Source organism: Gallinula chloropus (assembly GCF_964237585.1).
Source record: "Gallinula chloropus genome assembly, contig: HAP1_SCAFFOLD_245, whole genome shotgun sequence".
In the NCBI taxonomy this organism is placed as follows: domain Eukaryota; kingdom Metazoa; phylum Chordata; class Aves; order Gruiformes; family Rallidae; genus Gallinula; species Gallinula chloropus.
This window is the reverse complement of record NW_028168552.1, coordinates 86,955-105,038: the sequence shown is the minus strand read 5'-3', so window position 1 is coordinate 105,038 and position 18,084 is coordinate 86,955. Positions and strand designations below refer to the sequence as shown.

The window sequence follows — 18,084 nt, the reverse complement described above, 5'->3', positions numbered from 1 at the left end:
GATTGGGTGGGTAACCACCCCTCCCCCCCATCACCACCACCCCCTCCCAGCTTGGGAACGGGGAAGAACTGGGGGGTTATGGGGGAAACTGGGGGGTTATTGGGCAAAACCTGTGGTTTATCTGGGAAAAGTGATGGGTTATGGGGGAAAACAGCGGTTTATTGGGGTAACTGGTGGTTTATTGGGTAAAACCAGTGGTTTATGGGGTAAAACCAGTGGTTTATGGGGTAAACTGCTGGTTTATGGGGTAAACTGGTGGTTTATTGGGCAAAACCTGTGGTTTATCAGGGAAAAGTGATGGGTTATGGGGGAAACCAGTGGTTTATTGGGGTAACTGGTGGGTTTTTGGGTAAAACCAGTGGTTTATGGGGTAACTGGTGGTTTATGGGGTAAACTGCTGGTTTATGGGGTAAACTGGTGGTTTATTGGGCAAAACCTGTGGTTTATCAGGGAAAAGTGATGGGTTATGGGGAAACCAATGGCTTATTGGGGTAACTGGTGGTTTATTGGGTAAAATGGTGGTTTATTGGAGAAAACCTGTGTTTTATCAGGGGAAAAGGATGGATTATGGGGGAAAACAGCGGTTTATTGGGGTAACTGGTGGTTTATTGGGTAAAACCAGTGGTTTATGGGGTAAAACCAGTGGTTTATGGGGTAAACTGGTGGTTTAGTGGGCAAAACCTGTGGTTTATCTGGGAAAAGTGATGGATTATGGGGGAAACCAGTGGTTTATTGGGGTAACTGGTGGTTTATTGGGTAAAATGGTGGTTTATTGGAGAAAACCTGTGTTTTATCAGGGAAAAGTGATGGGTTATGGGGGAAAACAGCGGTTTATTGGGGTAACTGGTGGTTTATTGGGCAAAACCTGTGGTTTATCTGGGAAAAGTGATGGGTTATGGGGGAAACCAGTGGTTTATTGGGGTAACTGGTGGTTTATGGTGTAAAATGGTGGTTTATTGGAGAAAACCTGTGTTTTATCTGGGAAAATTGTGGATTATAGAGGAAACCAGTGGTGTATTGGGGTAACTGGTGGTTTATTGGGTAAAACCAGTGGTTTATGGGATAAACTGGTGGTTTATTGGGTAAAACCAGTGGTTTATCAGGGAAGACCAGGTGTTTATGGGGTGAAATGGTGGCTTGTTGGGTAAAATGGTGTTTTATCAGGGAAAACCCATTGTTTATGGGGCAAAACAGTGGTTTATCAGGGAAAACCAGTTGTTTATGGGCTAAAATGGTGATTTATCAAGGAAAAATGATGGTTTATGGGGTAAAACGGTGGTTTATCAGGGAAAACTGGTGGTTTATCAGGGAAAACTGGTGGTTTATGGGGCAGACCAGTGTTTTATCAGGGAAAACTGGCGTTTTCTAGGGTGAAATGGTGGATTGTAGGGTAAAAATGATGGTTTCTTGGGGAAAATGGTGGTTTGTTGGGTATAAAGGGTTGGGGAGGGGGGGAGGATGGACCCTGAGCACCCTGTGGTGAAGCCAAAGGAGAACCAACCTGTTGCCATCCTGTGGGTGTGTGGAAGGAGAAGGTGAGTTGGGGCCTCATGATGGACTGGGGGGGTCCCAGGGGAAGGTGGGAAGAGGGTGGCAGCCCCTCTGGACTGCGGATGGAGGGGTCGGCACCCGAGGCAGGGAGCAGTGGCGGATGCTGCCTGGATCCCGGCGGGGTGGTGGCGCCCGCTCGGTGCGTGGGGGGTAGACGTGAGGGGTATGTTGTGACCGGCCCCTTGGCTGGGAAAGCCTTGAGCCCAGAAGTTACTGGGGCTGCTGGTGGGGTACCTGGGGAGGTGTCAGGCCAGGAGCATCATTCAGCCCTCCCTCCTTGGGTCTGGGAGGCACTGCTGGCGGGCTGGCATGGTTGGGCACTGGTAGAGCTGGAGAACGACCTAGGGAACCCTTAGGACTCTGCCCTCAGCTATTAAAGCCCTGAGCCCCACAGTCAGAGGGGCTGCTGGTGGGCTCCATGGGGAGCTTTCAGGCCAGGAACATCCTTCACTCCTCACCCCTGTGGTTTGGGAGCCGACCGACTGCTCCATGAGAACAGCGGTGAGACCCACGGAGACACAGCTTAAGAGACAATTAATTAACACAGCGTTAATATGAGGAGAAGAGGAGACCAACAACCAATGAGGAGGCAGACAGGAGCTCGTCATCAGCTCGAAAGGGCTCCCCAAAAAAAAACCCAGCAATGGGCGGGGGGTTGAGGCTCTGGAGCAGAAGGAAGAGGCTCATCTTCAGCGCGAGGAAGACATCCAGCCTTCATCCCTGAAGACCAGCCCCTCCCAGCTCACACTCCCCCACCTGGGAAGGAGTTCCTGGGAGTTCATTTGCTTAAGCCTGAGTTTCTTACAGATACCATCCATAGGTGGAGTCTGTCTGTGGAAACGGGGTGTGTGTGGGGAGAAACTTGGCTCCCAGTCCTGAGGAAGAGCGATTCCCCCCCCTCCAGCCCCAGTCTGCTGGTGGGGGGTGGGGGGGCTGCCATAAAGCCCACCCGCTTCACAGGCACTGAGACTGGTTGAGGTTTGATTTGGCCTGGCTGGAGGGAGGAATGGCAGCTCCTCTCCTGGAGCGGGGGCCTCTCGTCACACCCACTGAAACGTGGGAATTTGGACAAGCTCCATTGTTTTCATCATCCCAGAGCTCCTTCCCTCCCCTCCCCTTCCTAAAGAAACCTCTCCTTAGCCAGGGGGTTCAGGAGAGTTCCCCTTCATTTCGGGCTGTGGTTAGAGAGATTTGGGATCCCTCCTGGAGAGGGGCCGTGGGGCAGAGCAGGGGCTGCCCCGGGGACCCGGCTGTGGTCCCGTCCTGCCCTCGAGCACCGGTTCCTGGTGCCATCGGGGTGCTGGTGCAGGGGCTCTGGGGGTTTTGGCTCCTCTCTGGGGCAGGGGCAGCCCTTCTTCACCAGATCCCCTCTTGGGGGGGCAGCGGTGACCCCCATCACCCTCCTCTGCCTCCCTTGCCCTCCCTCCTCTCCAGCAGCCGCAGATGTGGCTCCCGGGGAGCCCCGGGGGCCTCCTGAGGTTTTGGGTGACTCTCCATGTGCTCCGGCTGAGATCAGGTAGGGATCCTGTGGGGCTGGCGGGGGCTTTTGCCTGCTCTGGGTGGCAGATGTGGGGCAGGAGCTGCCGTGGGGCACGGGGAGCCCAGCACGTAGCTCGGCCCCACATGTTCTCTCCTTCCCTTGTCTATTGTTGGGCTGGCTGGGGTGGAGGTTGTTTTCTGGAGCAGGTTCCTGGGAAACCTCCTTCTCCTTCCAGTCCTCCCAGTCCCGCTCCAGTTCCTCTGGGGTCTCTGGGCCATGGGAGGGCAAAGCAACACCCGCGGCATGGAGCGTGCCCGGCTCACGCCAAGCTCAGCCCTGAACAGTAACACCCTTGATTAACCTGGGCACCATCTCCTGTCTCTGTGTCCTTCTCCATGGCCAAGCTGACTTCACAGTGTTGGGACCAGGCCGCCCTCTCCGTGTCACCGTGGGGCAGGACGTGGTGCTGCCCTGTCACTTGTCCCCAGCTGTGGATGCTCAGAGCTGGGACATCAGGTGGATCCGGCACAGGGTCTCTGAAACGGTGCACCACTACCGACATGGGGAGGACGTGTCTGGGGAGCAGCTGGAGGAATATGCTGGGAGGACAGAGCTGGCCAGAGATGGTCTCTCCAGAGGACGCCTGGACTTGCGAATCTCTGACCTGAGACCCTCTGATGATGGTCAGTACGTCTGCACCGTGACCAATGGTGACTCTTATGGAGAAGATTTGGTGTATCTGGAGGTGTCAGGTTTGTGTCTGGTGTTTGCAGGGTGGTCGTGGTGTCCCTGGGCTCGTGTGTCCCTCCCAGACCCCTGTGCCGTCCCTTGGTGCCCCAGGAGAGCTGGCACGGTGTCTGGCAGCCTTGGGGGTGCAGACGCTGCCTGGAGGCGCTGAAGCTGGGCAGCTGGGTCTGTGCCGGGAGGTTTGGGGGGAGATCTGGGGCCGTTGGGCATCAATGCTGGGCGGGTCCTGCCCAGGGTGGGGTGGGTTTGGTGGGAGCGGTGAGGGGTCTGCTCGGGGATGCGGTGGTGGCCTTGGAGCTGAGCCCACCCCTCCCTGAGCCCAACCCTGGGCTCTTCCCCAGCCACAGGCTCTGTCCCTCAGCTCTCTCTGGAGGGGAACGAGGCCGGAGGCATCCGGGTGCTGTGTCGATCGGCCGGATGGTTCCCACAACCGGAGGTGCTGTGGAAAGACCCCGACGGGCACCGTGTCCCCTCGGTCTCCCAGAGACGTTCCCCTGACGCCAGGGGCCTGTTTGACACCGAAGACGCCATCGTGGTGACGGGGACCAGAGATGGGATCTGGTCCTGTGTGGTCAGGAACAGCCGCCTGGCCCAGGAGCAGGAGGCGTCCCTGCGCATCTCCGGTGCGACGGCTGCAGCAGCCCCTGCGGCGCCCGAGCAGGGCGGGGGGTGGCTGCCTGGCTGGGGGCAGCTTTGGGCTGGGCTTGGGGGGCAGCCTGGGGATCTGGGGGGTCTCTGTGCCCTTGAGGCCAGGGCTCACGGGACAAGGGCTGCATGGGGGTGTGGGGCGGGGGTCTCTGGGTCCTTCTCCCCATGGACACGAGTGGGAATCGGTCCCTTTCCCTGCGGATCTGTTTGTTTCCAGCTCCCTTTTTCCACGATGCCCGTCCCTGGAGGGCCACTCTGGGCGTGTTCCTGGCGCTCTCCTTTGGGCTCCTTGGCCTCTCAGCTTATCTCTGGAGAAGGAAAGGTGCGTTTGCCCCCAAGGGATGTGTTGCCTCCATCCAAAAGCACTTTGGGAAGGATGGAAGGGGACGAGGACACAGTGGGGTGTGGGTGGGGGGTCAGGGAGCACGGCCAGAGCGCCTGGCTGGTGGGAAGGTGCCAGAGACCCTCTGGAGCTGTTCCTGCTGAGGAAGCAAGCTGCTCTCCTCACCTCCTCTTCCTCTGCCTTTGCTTTCCAGCGCTGCCGATTTCCAGAGAGCTGAGTGAGTCCTTCTGGCCCCTTCCCCCAGCAAAACCTCCTGGCACAGGAACCCCCGGCAGGGACTTGGCTTTGGGGGTTCCTGGCATTGGGGCTGAGCTCCAGAGAGCCTGGGCGGGCTGGACTGGCAGGGCCTGGGCTGGCAGGGAGCCGTTCCTGGGAGCCAGGCAGGTCTGGTCCTACTCCCCAAAAAGGAGGAGCTGGGGATCAGCCCGAGCTCTGTGTGCTCCTGTGGGATCAGCCCTGGGGTGAGTGATTGTTCCCTCTGGTCACACGTCGCTTCTTGGTTTTGCTTTCTCGGGAAGCTGGATACAGCCCTGAGTGAGTCTGGGGGAAGGAGCCATCACTGGGGTTGTGGGTTTTCCCTTCCCAAAGAGGAATTTGGGGTGTGCCCGGGCTCTGACGGCTCCTCATGGGCAGTTGGGGGCTGAGCAGGTGTCCCCCCGATCACACATGGTTTCTCTTTGCTTTCAGCAAAACGAGCTGCATCCCTGGGTGAGTGTCCCTGAGCTCCAGCACAGCCTGGGGTCCTGTCCTGGGATCTCTGTGCTCGGCCCTTTCCCTCCCTGCCCGTCCTCTCCATCCCCCATCCCTGGGGCTGGGAAAGCCCAAGGCCATGTGCCTGGGAGGGTGGGCAGCTCGGGGACACCAGCACAGGGATGGACCCTCTGCCCTGCCCAGTGCTGCTGGGACTGGCTCTGGGATGTGACCAGCTCTCCTCTCTCCTTGTAGCCTGGAGGAAGTTTCTGCATCCCCACGCTCCAGGTAATTGGGGTTTGGGTGCCACTCTGGGAGGTTCTCCTCCCATTCCTCGTGCACAAGGGGCATCTGGGCTGGCCAGTGCTCTGGACTGGCTGTGCCTGGGGATGTTGTGTGACTTCTAGACCCCGAGTGTGGCACTGGGCTGTTCCCCTGCTGTGTTCTGTCCTGTCCCACCCCTCGTGAGCTCCATCAGTGGGGCCAAGGGGAGCCATCTCCCCCCAACACCCAGGGCTCTGCCCAGACCCAGCTGCTGCCTCCCCATCCTGCACCTCCACACTGGGGCCGCAGCCCCACCAGTGCCTGTTCCCAAGGGACTGAGCTCAGCCGTGGCCGTGCTGGGACCGGCCCTGGGATGGGATCTCTTGGAGGAAGGAGATGCCCAATGTCCTGCCCCATAGGGCAGATCCTGTCCCCAGGGGGTGAAACCTGCCCAGTGCTGAGCTCTGCCCCTGATGTTCTGGCTCCTCCTGTCCCTGCAGATGTGGTGACCCTGGATCCCAACACGGCTCATCCTCAGCTTGTCCTGTCCCAGGATGGGAGAAGTGTGAGAAGGGGAAGCGAATGTCAGGACCTGCCCGACACCCCTCAGAGATTTATGTGTCTGCGCTGTGTGCTGGGCCAGGAGGGGTTCAGGGAGGGGAGGCACTGCTGGCAGGTGGAGGTGAAGGGGGAGGTGGCAGGGGATTCAGTGTGGGCTGTGGGGGTGGCCAGGGACTCTGTGAACAGGAAGGGGAATATGGACATGAGCCCTGAAGAAGGGATCTGGGGGATGGGGCACCACAAAGGGCAGTTTCTCACCTTTCCTCGCACCCCCCTGTTCCTGTCCCAGGTCCCCAGCAGAGTCTGGGCCTGTCTGGACTGCCCACAGGGGCTGGTGACTTTCATCGATGGTCACAGTGGGGCCGAGATCTTCACTTTCCCACCAGCCTCATTCAATGGAGAGACCATCCGACCCTGGTTTTGGGTGGGGACAGAGGGAACTGAGCTGTGCCTCAGGGACAGCACCTCCTTCCCAACTTCCATGTCCACCGCAGCCCCACAGAGCCCCAGCCCATCTGCAGACTCTGCCCACACTCCTCTCCTCCCTGCCCCCGGAGCAGATGAGCCCCTCAGCCCCACCCCAGCCCCCCCTGCCCAGGCAGAGCAGGACAGGACTCAATAAAGCTGTGTGTGTGTGACCATGCAGTGTGGCCGTGGGGGTTCCTGGGGGGTTGTGCTGGTTCCTGGCTGCTGCTGAAGGGGGTTTGCAGGGGGCTTGGAGCAGTGGTGGGAGCAGGAGCCTGGGGGCAGCTCCCAGCAGGGTGAGCAGGGAGCAGGGGCTGGGAGGTGGGGGGAATCAGGGCAACCCAGCCCCCCCCTTGTCTTGGTTGTGGGGAGCCCCCACTCTGCCAGCACCCCGTGTCCCCAGGACACCCCAGCTCTGCATCCTCCCCTCCTGTTGGGATCAGGCCTGAGGTGTGTTTCCCTCCGTCCCTTCCGAGCTGGGCACTGGGTGCAGGCGGCTGGTTTAGGGACTGGGCTCCCTGTGCCAAAGCCTCTTTGTCCCAGAGCAGCTTCAGGGGCAGCAGGAGAGGAAAGTCCTGAGTGGGGAAAGGATTTCCCCTGCTGGGGCTCTGGGAAAGAGACATTTCCCAGTACTGACTGGGGTGGCTGCTGCTGCCACTGTGGGGTCTGGTGCTGCTGTGGAGCTGGGGGTGGTGTAGGGGTGTCTTGGGTTGGGCTGTTGAGGAGGCAGTGGGTCTGCCAGCAACCAGGTCCTGATGGCTGAAGGGATTGACCTCGACAACATCCCTGCACCCCCTTGAGCTGGAGAAATCACTCCCTTTGTAAGGAGCTCCCAGAACAGGGTGAGGATGAAGAGGGGGTGCAGACTGCCCGCAGCCCAGCAGAACAAGCTGACCAATGGCCAAAGTGTAAAACGACCCTTCAGCCTACAGTGTCCCCATGTGCTGGTTGGCTGATGCTATCAGGAGCCTGTGCAGCTGCAACAAAGGGGCTGGAGGATTCTGAAGCACACTGATGGCTGAGTGGGGTGTGGGGTCCATCTCTACAATGACATATGGTGACCTTGACGTGATGTGATGAAACTTGAGGGCTGCAGGGCGACGTGCAGCAGAGACAGAGCCCGGTGAAGCTGAGAGCAGCTGGGGAGCTGCCAGGTCTGGCACAGTGTGCAGACACCTGATGAGGTGAGGCACTGGGGACAGGCCTGAGGATGGGGCAACATATGACAAAGGAGGAGCAGATGGTGTTTCCTCCATGGAAAGCTCTGCTCGCCCCCAAAGGCCTTAAAACTAATGGCTGTGGGCTGTAAAGCATTGTTTCTTTACTATACCCTTGGCCCCTCTGGACAAGGAGAAATTGGCCTTTACTGCACCAACTGTAAATCCTGATGAGCCTGTGAAATGAGATCACTGGAACCTTCTACCTCAAGGTGTGAAGAACTCGCCCACCATCTGTCAGGGGGTTGTTGCTCAAGCGCTATCCCCAGTGTGTGAGGCCTACCCGACAGGGCATTGCTGTCACGGTATGGGTGACATCTTGCTGGCTGCAGACACTGCAGAGCAGTTGCAAGCCATGGAACAAGAGAGCTGGAGCAGCTCCCCACGGAGAGAGGCTGAGGGAGCTGGGCTGGGTCAGCCTGGAGAAGAGAAGGCTGTGGGGGGACCTCAGTGCAGCCTCCAGTCCCTGAGAAACAGGAGGGGATCAGCTTGTTCAAAGGGTAGATAATGGCAAGACAAGGGGGATGGATTAAAACTAAAGAAAGGAAGGTTTAAATTAGATATTAGGGGCTGGAAGGGGCTGCCCAGAGAGGGGGTGGGTGCCCCATCCCTGGGGGTGTTCAAGGCCAGGTTGGCTGGGGCCCTGGGCACCCTTGTGTAGCTCCAGGCCTGGAGGTTGGTGTCCCTGCCTGTGGCAGGGGGTTGGAGCTCTGGGACCCTTGGGGTCCCTCCCAACCCAGCCCAGGCTGGGATTCTATGAGTCTATGATTTATGGCCTGCAACAATGGGGTCTGGTCATTGCCCCAGAGAAAGGTCAGAGAAATATCCCTGTGGAAATACCTGGGTGTGATTGTGGCTGCAAGGCAGGTAAGGGCCGCAGCCTGTCGAGCTGGACATGAACATCAAACCCCTTAATGAAGGCCAAATAAAGGTGGGGGCATGAAATTGGATTCAACCCTATTTGGGCCTTACCAACTCACAGTTGCAGCCTTTCCTAGAAGTGCTAAAGCATTCTAGTGACCCAAATGAACCTAAATTAACAACAGAGCATGAGATGTCATACATCAGGGAGGCTCTTGAGAGGGATCTGAACAGACTGGACCAATGGGCTGAGACCCAGGGGATGAAGTTTAACAAGGCCAAGTGCAGAGTGCTGCACATGGGACACAACAACCCCCAGCAGCGCTACAGGCTGGGGAGACTGGCTGGAGAGCTGTCAGGCAGAGAAGGACCTGGGGGTGTTGGGTGGCTGCCAACTAAACAGGAGCCAGCAGCGTGCCCAGGTGGCCAGGAAGGCCAAGGGCATCCTGGCTTGTGTCATAAACAGTGTGGCCAGTAGGTCTGGGGAGAGGATTGTGAGGCCACACCTTGAGTACTGTGTCCAGTTCTGGGCTCCCCTCTATAAAAAGCACCTGGAGGTCCTGGAGCGAGTGCAGAGAAGGGCAACCAGGCTGGGGAAGGGGCTGGAGGGCAAATCCTCTGAGGAGCAGCTGAGGGAGCTGGGGGTGTTCAGCCTGGAGAAGAGGAGGCTGAGGGGAGACCTTCTCACCACCTACAACTACTGGAAAGGAGGTTGTAGAGAGGTGGGCGATGGTCTCTTCAGCCAGGGGACAGGAGATGGGACAAGGGGCAATGGGCTCAAGCTGCCCCAGGGCAGGGTCAGATTGGATGTTAGAAAAAAATCTTTTCCTGAAAGAGTTGTCAGGGCTGGAACAGGCTGCCCAGGGAGGGGCTGACTCACCTTCCCTGGATGTGTTCAAAAAAAGGGTCAATGGGAATGGTTGGACTTGATGGTCTTCAAAGGTCTCTTCCAGCATTGTGATTCTGTGATTCTGTGCTCTTGTGGAGCCAGCCCTGAGTTAGACACTTGTGAACAGGACTGACTTGTCCTGTGAAGTACAAGTGTTTGTGTGGATTGATATATTAATTCCCTTTTCTCTCTTGGCACCACGGAATGAAAAAGGGGCTGATCCTTTTTCCATGCTTCAGAAGGGTTATTTTTACCATTCCCCTCTCCAAAACCAGCCCCTGGATTGTTTGAATTGATTGCCCAGGAGAAGTTGTGTTCAACTGAGCGGGAGCGATCCTGGTCGGATTGTTTTACCTGTGCAGAATTGGTGCCAACAATTAGGAGCCACAAGCTGCCCTGGCTGGGTTTGAGGGACAGGTGACTGTGGTGGTTTAGCCCTGGCTGGAGGCCAGATGCCCACCAAAGTCAGTCTATCACTCCCCTTCTTAGTTGGACAGGGGAGAAAATATATATTAAGAGGCTCAGGAGTCAAAATAAGGAGAGGGAGAGATCGCTCTGTCAGCAATGATGTGGGCAAAACAGACTCAACACAAAGTGAAGAAGAGAGAAACTACCTAATTTATTCCACTACACTACAAAGGACAGTGAAGAAACTGGAGTTGGGAGCACGACCAGATCTTAAAACACCTTCCCCCCACCCGTCCATTCTAAGCAGACTTCCCTTTAGCCAGGATCTTGCTCCCTTCTTCCCCTGGCTCGCAGTGCAGGGGGGCAGGGACTGGGAGAAAATGGGATTCTCGGTTACTTCTTCATGAGCTGGTTTCCTTTTCCAGATCTTAAAACACCTGTAACCTCCCTCCCCGCTCCCTTCTTAGCAGACGTCACTCTAGTCATGATTTCACTCCCTTCTTCCCCCGATGGCAGCACAGGGGGGCAGGGGCTGGGAGCTGGGGGCTTCGCTCAGTCCCGTGCAAGTTGGTTTCCTTCTCGGTGGGAGGGTGGGGGGGGGCATTGATTCCACACCCTCCCCCTGCTGCACCATGGGGTCTCACCCACAGCAGACAGTCCTCCAGGAACCTCTCCAACCTGAGTCCTTTCCCCAGGGCGTTATCCATTCCCCAGCTGCCCTGCTGTGGGTCTCTGCTATGGGTGCAGTCGGCAGTCACAGTGTCCCTCAGTCCCAGTCCTCTGGGGGGTCACCAGCCTCCCCCAGCAAACCTGTTCCAGGGCAAATCTCTCTCTCTCTCTCTCATCTCTGTGTCTCTGTCTCTCTCCCCATGGGCTGCAGTTGCTGACAGGGGGTTGTTCCAATGTGGGTCACAGCATCTCCTGTCTGTCTCCCCCTGCTCCAGCGTGGGGCCTGTCCAGGGGCTGCAGGTGGGGTCTGAGCCTTTCCCATGGGCTGTGGGGGGACACCCGCTCCACCATGGGTTTCTCTAGGGGCATCTTTCTCCCCAGCAGCTGGGGCACCTCCTCCCCCCACTTCCCCCTTGGCCGTGGTGTCAGCACAGCTCCTCACATGTTCTCACTTCCTTCTCTGGGGACAAAGGGTGGCTGCTTGTGTTATTTTTCTCCTCAGTGTCATTCCCAGAGGCGCTGTGATGTTCAATGACAGGCTCAGCCTTGGCCAACACCAGCTTCAACCTTGAGCCCAGCTGGTTCTGGCTCTGCTGGGCCTGGGGGAGACTTACTGCTTCTTCTAGCCCCACCCCAGCAGCTCATCACCTCCACCAGAGCCCAACACCCAAACCAAAACTGTGGCTTTATTGGAGATGCTTGGGCTCTGGTAGGAGGAAGTTGGACTTGAAACACTCAGGAGGGGAGGGGCTTGAAATTTCTGTTGCCATCGGGCAGCTCATTTCCTGCCTTCACATCCTTCCTGACACCATATTGTACATTTGGGGGTTATGTCTCCTCTCTGGGGCAGGGGCAGCCCTTCTTCACCAGATCCCCTCTTGGGCGGCGGTGACCCCCATCACCCTCCTCTGCCTCCCTTCCCCTCCCTCCTCTCCAGCAGCCGCAGATGTGGCTCCTGGGGAGCCCCAGGGGCCTCCTGAGGATTTGGGTGACTCTCCACGTGCTCCGGCTGGGATCAGGTAGGGATCCTGTGGGGCTGGTGAGGGCTTTTCCCTGCTTAGAATGTCAGATGTGGGGCAGGAGCTGCCATGGGGCAGGGGGAGCCCAGCCTGGAGCACAGTCCCAAATGCTTTCGCTTTCCCTTTGCCGCTGTGGCAGTTGTGGGGCTGGCTGGGGTGGAGGTTGTTTTCTGGAGCAGGTTCCTGGGAAACCTCCTTCTCCTTCCAGTCCTCCCAGTCCTGCTCCAGTTCCTCTGGGGTCTCTTGGCCATATGGGAGGGCAAAGCAATGCTGGCAGTATATGTGGTGCCCGGCTAATGCCAAGCTCAGCCCTGGCCTGCAACACCCTTGATTAACCTGGGCACCATCTCCCATCTCTGTGTCCTTCTCCATGGCCAAGCTGACTTCAGAGTGTTGGGACCAGGTCGTGTTCTCCGTGTCACCGTGGGGCAGGACGTGGTGCTGCCCTGTCACTTGTCCCCAGCTGTGGATGCTCAGAGCTGGGACATCAGGTGGATCCGGCACAGGCTCTCTGAAACGGTGCACCACTACCGACATGGGGAGGACGTGTCTGGGGAGCAGCTGGAGGAATATGCTGGGAGGACAGAGCTGGCCAGAGATGGTCTCTCCAGAGGCAGCCTGGACTTGCGAATCTCTGGGCTGAGACCCTCTGATGATGGTCAGTACGTCTGCACCGTGACCCATGGTGACTCTTATGGAGAAGCTTTGGTGTATCTGGAGGTGTCAGGTTTGTGTCTGGTGTTTGCAGGGTGGTCGTGGTGTCCCTGGGCTCGTGTTTGATGGGAGATCTGGGGCCGTTGGGCATCAACGCTGGGCGGGTCCTGCCCAGGTTGGGGTGGGTTTGGTGGGAGCGGTGAGGGGTCTGCTCAGGGATGCGGTGGGGGCCTTGGAGCTGAGCCCACCCCTCCCTGACCCCAACCTCTTCCCCAGCCACAGGCTCTGTCCCTCAGCTCTCTCTGAAGAAGTATGAGGCCGGAGGCAGCCGGGTGCTGTGTCGATCGGCCGGATGGTTCCCGCAACCGGAGGTGCTGTGGAAAGACCCCAACGGGCACCGTGTCCCCTCGGTCTCCCAGAGACGTTCCCCTGATGCCAGGGGCCTGTTTGACATTGAAGACGCCATCGTGGTGACGGGGACCGGAGATGGGATCTGGACCTGTGTGGTCAGGAACAGCCGCCTGGCCCAGGAGCAGGAGGCGTCCCTGCGCATCTCCGGTACGACGGCTGCAGCAGCCCCTGCGGCGCCCGAGCAGGGCGGGGGGTGGCTGCCTGGCTGGGGGCAGCTTTGGGCTGGGCTTGGGGGGCTGCCCGGGGTGTGGGGGTGTGGAGACCAGCGATGAGCAACACCCCATTCGATATGGGTTTGGGGTGCAGCCGTTTATTGGTGAAATCCCACAGATCACAGACATTTCTCACTGCAAACGTGGTGAGCTGAAAACTGCTAATTGGGTACAGACACTGTTCACACCCCACTGATTAGTTAGTGATTATAACGAGTTCTGATAACACATCTTACAGCTGAATACCCTTCGTTTACCTTTGATGCCCAAAAGCATCCGCACACCGGCTGTGTGACCATCTTACTCTGGCTGCTTCTTCACATGTTCCGTTACTCCCCAGTTCTTCCCATAACTCCTGGCTCAGGGCAGCCTGTACCCCTGTCATCACGGCCACTGTGTTTTGAGAATGTCATTATTAAGATCCTCTCAGCAAGAGGGACTTTTCCTGCCTCATGGGAACGTGAGGATATTGTCAGGGCCTACATGAAGAGAGCTAGGACGCGGGCAGGCCTGCGGCCTTCCCTGACATGAGGGGGCTCTGTGCCCTTGAGTCCAGGGCTTGCAGGACAAGGGCTGCGTGGGGGTGTGGGTCGGGGGTCTCTGGGTCCTTCTCCCCACGGACACGAGCAGAAATCGGTCCCTTTCCCTGCGGATCTGTTTGTTTCCCAGCTCCCTTTTTACACAACGCCCGTCCCTGGATGGATGCTCTGGTCGTGTTCCTCCCGCTCTCCCTTGGGCTCCTTGGCCTCACAGCTTCTCTCTGTAGAAGGAAAGGTGCGTTTGCCCCCGAGGGACGTGTTGCCTCCACCCAAAAGCTCTTTGGGAAGGACAGAAGGGGATGAGGACACGGTGGGGTGTGGGTGGCGGGACAGGGAGCACGGCCAGAGCGCCTGGCTGGTGGGAAGGTGCCAGAGACCCTCTGGAGCTGTTCCTGCTGAGGAAGCAAGCTGCTCTCCTCACCTCCTCTTCCTCTGCCTTTGCTTTCCAGTGCTGCTGTCCAGAGAGCTGGGTGAGTCCTTCTGGCCCCTTCCCCCAGCAAAACCTCCTGGCACAGGAGCCCCCAGCAGGGACTTGGCTTTGGGGGTTCCTGACATTGGGGCTGAGCTCCAGAGAGCCTGGGTGGGCTGACAGTGGATGGGCTGTCAGGGAGCCATTCCTGGGACCCAGGCAGGTCTGGTCCAACTCCCCAAAAAGGAGGAGCTGGGGATCAGCCCGAGCTCTGTGAGCTCCTGTGGGATCAGCCCTGGGGGTCAGTGGTTGTTCCCTCTGGTCACATGTCTCTTCTTGGTTTTGCTTTCCAGGGAAGCGGGATGCAGAACTGGGTGAGTCTGGGGGAAGGAGCCATCCCAGGGCTTGGGGGTTTTTCCCTTCCCAAAGAGGCATTTGGGGTGTGCCCGAGCTCTGAGGGCTCCTCATGGGCAGTTGGGGGATGAGGAGATGTCCCCCTGATCACACGTGGTTTCAGCACAACTAGCTACAGCCCTGGGTGAGTGTCCCTGAGCTCTGGCACAACATGGGGTCCAGCACCCAGAAATTTAATGCCTGGGTTGGTGGGCAGCTCGGGGACGTCAGCACAGGGATGCACCCTCTGCCTTGCCCAGAGGTGCTGGGACAGGCTCTGTGATGTGACCAGCTCTCCTCTCTCCTTGTAGCCTGGAGGAAGTTTCTGCATCCCCACGTTCCAGGTACTTGGGGGTTTGGGTGCATCTCTGGGGGGTTCTCCTCCCGTTCCTCGTGTGCAAGGGGCATCTGGGCTGGGCAGTGCATGGGACTGGCTGTGCCTGGGGGTGTTGGGTGACTCCCAGAACCTGAGTGTGGCACTGGGCTGCACACCCACTGTGTTCTGTCCTGTCCCACCCCTCGTGAGCTCCATCAGTGGAGCCAAGAGGAGCCATCTCTCCCCTAACACCCCAGGCACTGCCCAGACCCAGCCGCTGCCTGCCCATCCTGCCCCTCCACACTGGAGCCGCAGCCCCACTCGTTCCTGTTCCCATGGGATAGATCTCGGCTGTGGCTGTGCTGGGACTGGCCCTGGGATGGGACATCTTGGAGGAAGGAGATGCCTTGTGTCTCGCTCCATGGTGCAGATCCTGTCCCCAGGGGGGTGAAACCTGCCCAGCGCTGAACTCTGCCCCTGATGCTCTGGCTCCTCCTGTCCCTGCAGACATGGTGACCCTGGATCCCAACACGGCTCATCCCAGGCTTGTCCTGTCCCGGGATGGGAGAAGTGTGAGATGTGGAAGCGAATGTCAGGACCTGCCCAACACCCCTCAGAGATTTATGTGTCGGCCCTGTGTGCTGGGCCAGGAGGAGTTCAGTGAGGGGAGGCACTGCTGGGAGGTGGACGTGAAGGGGAAGGTGGGAGGGGATTCAGAGTGGGCTGTAGGGGTTGCCAGGGACTCTGTGAACCGGATGGGGGATATACACATGAGCCCTGAAGAAGGGATCTGGGGGATGGGGCACTACAAAGGGCAGTTTCAGTCTCTCACCTCTCCTTGCACCCGCCTGTCCATGTCCTGGGTCCCCAGCAGAGTCTGGGTCTGTCTGGACTACCCGGGGGGGCTGGTGACTTTCATCAATGGTCACAGTGGGGCTGAGATCCACACTTTCCCACCAGCCTCGTTCAATGGAGAGACCATCCGACCCTGGTTTTGGGTGAGGACAGAGGGAACCGAGCTGTGCCTCGGGGACAGCACCTCCTTCCCAACTTCCATGTCCACTGCAGCCCCACAGAGCCCCAGTCCCTCTGCAGACCCTGCCCACATTCCTCTCCTCCCTGCCCCCGGAGCAGATGAGCCCCTCAGCCCCACCCCAGCCCCCCCTGCCCAGGCAGAGCAGGACAGGACTCAATAAAGCTGTGTGTGTGACCATGCAGTGTGGCCGTGGGGGTTCCTGGGGGGTTGTGCTGGTTCCTGGCTGCTGCTGAAGGGGGTTTGCAGGGGGCTTGGAGCAGTGGTGGGAGCAGGAGCCTGGGGGCAGCTCCCAGCAGGGTGAGCAGGGGGCAGGGCTGGGAGGTGGGGGGAATCAGGGCAACTCAAGCCCCCTTGTCTTGGTCGTGGGGAGCCCCCACTCTGCCAGCACCCCGTGTCCCCAGGACACCCCAGCTCTGCATCCTCCCATCCTGTTGGGATCAGGCCTGGGGTGTGTTTCCCTCCGTCCCTTCCGAGCTGGGCACTGGGTGCAGGCGGCTGGTTTAGGGACTGGGCTCCCTGTGCCAAAGCCTCTCTGTCCCAGAGCAGCTTCAGGGGCAGCAGGAGAGGAAAGTCCTGAGTGGGGAAAGGATCCCCCCCCTGGGGCTCTGGGAAAGAGACAATTCCCAGTACTGACTGGGGTGGCTGCTGCTGCCCCTGAGGGGTCTGGTGCTGCTGTGGAGCTGGGGGTGGTGTAGGGGTGTGTTGGGTTTGGGTGGGCTGGGTTGGGCTGTGGGTGGGGTTGGTTTTGGGTTGAGTTGACTTGGCTTGAGATGACTTGAGTTGACTGGAGCTCACTGCAGCTGCCTTGAGGACTGGGTGCAGTTTGGGACATGGAGCTGTTGGGAGTGTCTGGAGGATGGGGAAGGGTCTGGGGGCCAGGGAGGGGGAGGGATGTCTTCTGAGGAGAGGCTGGAGTCCTTGGGTTTGTCCAGCCTGGAGAAGAGGAGGCTGAGGGGAGACCTCATGGCTGGGTGAGGAGGGGAGCGAAGGGGCAGCGCCGATCTCTCTCCTCTCTTTGGAGACCAGGGATGGAACCTGAGGGATGCTGAGGGGGATGCTGAGGCGGTGTAGGGGTGTGTTGGGTTTGGGTGGGCTGGGTTGGGCTGTTGAGGAGGCAGCAGTTCTGCCAGCAACTGGGTCCTGATGGCTGAAGGGATTGACCTTGACAACATCCCTGCACCCCCCTGAGCTGGAGAAATCACTCCCTTTGTAAGGAGCTCCCAGAACAGGGTGAGGATGAGAAGGGGGTGCAGACTGCCCGTAGCCCAGCAGAAGGCAGAACAAGATTGTTGTGAGTTCCCACGTCAAATCCCAGACCCCAGCTCACTTTCTTCAAGCCAGGAGCTGCTTATATACATCTGAGGGTTACATAACTAGGGGCCAGAATAGGGGGGGTGGGGGAAAGGTCATCTGCACCCTATCAGGTCTCTCTCACCACAGTGGAATTGTGAAGTACCAGGAGATCTCGTTACAGGTTCCCAGTCCCAGGCTTTTCAGCCCCTTGTTAGGGAATTCTTAAGGCTGTTTTTGCAAGAGCAGGTAGCTGTGGCCTTGGTCAGCCAGTCAGGCTCCTACATCCCACCCTTGAGATCCTACCTTTGAGATCCCCCCCTTGAGATCCCATCCTTGAGATCCCATCCTTGGAATTCTCCCCCTTGAGATCCCCCCCTTGGGATCCCACCCTTGATGATGCCACCCTTGAGATCCCATCCTTGGAATCCCATCCTTGGAATCCCACCCTTGAGATCCTACCTTTGAGATCCCACCCTTGAGATGCCACCTTTGAGATCCTGTCCTTGAGATCCCACCCTTGGTCCTTGGAATCCCCCCCCTTGGGATCCCACCCTTGAGATCCCACCTTTGAGATCCCATCCTTGGGATCCCACCCTTGATGATCCCACCCTTGAGATCCCATCCTTGGAATCCCCCCCTTGAGATCCACCCCTTGATGATCCCACATTTGAGATCCCATCCTTGATGATCCCACATTTGAAATCCCACACTTGAGATGCCACCCTTGGGATTCCCCACCTTGAGATCCCATCCTTGATGATCCCATCCTTGGGATCCCACCCTTGAGATCCCATCCTTGGAATTCCCCCCCTTGAGATCCCCCCTATTGGGAATCCACCCTTGGAAGGACTCACCCTTGAGATCCCACCCTTGAGATGCCACCTTTGAGATCCCATCCTTGGGATCCCACCCTTGATGATCCCACCCTTGATGATCCCACATTTGAGATCCAGTCCTTGATGATCCCACATTTGAGATCCTGTCCTTGAGATCCCACCCTTGAAATCCC

The 18,084-nt window shown here is 58.4% G+C and overlaps 2 protein-coding genes across 2 annotated transcripts; both read left to right on the top strand.

Annotated features, from left to right (window-relative positions):
- Nucleotides 1–2,994: 2,994 nt before the first annotated feature.
- On the top strand, nucleotides 2,995–6,917 carry LOC311204370 (butyrophilin subfamily 1 member A1-like; the record flags this gene model as incomplete). The annotated part of the gene is made up of 8 exons (XM_084280801.1): nucleotides 2,995–3,067; nucleotides 3,436–3,783; nucleotides 4,120–4,401; nucleotides 4,644–4,748; nucleotides 4,963–4,986; nucleotides 5,457–5,477; nucleotides 5,715–5,747; nucleotides 6,224–6,917. The coding sequence occupies 8 exons, from the start codon at nucleotides 2,995–2,997 to the stop codon at nucleotides 6,904–6,906; spliced, it is 1,569 nt and encodes a 522-aa protein (XP_084136927.1). The 3' UTR covers nucleotides 6,907–6,917.
- Nucleotides 6,918–11,679: 4,762 nt separating this feature from the next.
- Nucleotides 11,680–15,942, top strand: LOC311204363 (butyrophilin subfamily 1 member A1-like; the record flags this gene model as incomplete). The annotated part of the gene is made up of 8 exons (XM_084280795.1): nucleotides 11,680–11,812; nucleotides 12,192–12,539; nucleotides 12,743–13,024; nucleotides 13,759–13,863; nucleotides 14,078–14,098; nucleotides 14,391–14,411; nucleotides 14,742–14,774; nucleotides 15,254–15,942. The coding sequence occupies exons 1-8, from the start codon at nucleotides 11,740–11,742 to the stop codon at nucleotides 15,940–15,942; spliced, it is 1,572 nt and encodes a 523-aa protein (XP_084136921.1). The 5' UTR covers nucleotides 11,680–11,739.
- Between the last annotated feature and the right edge of the window lie 2,142 nt (nucleotides 15,943–18,084).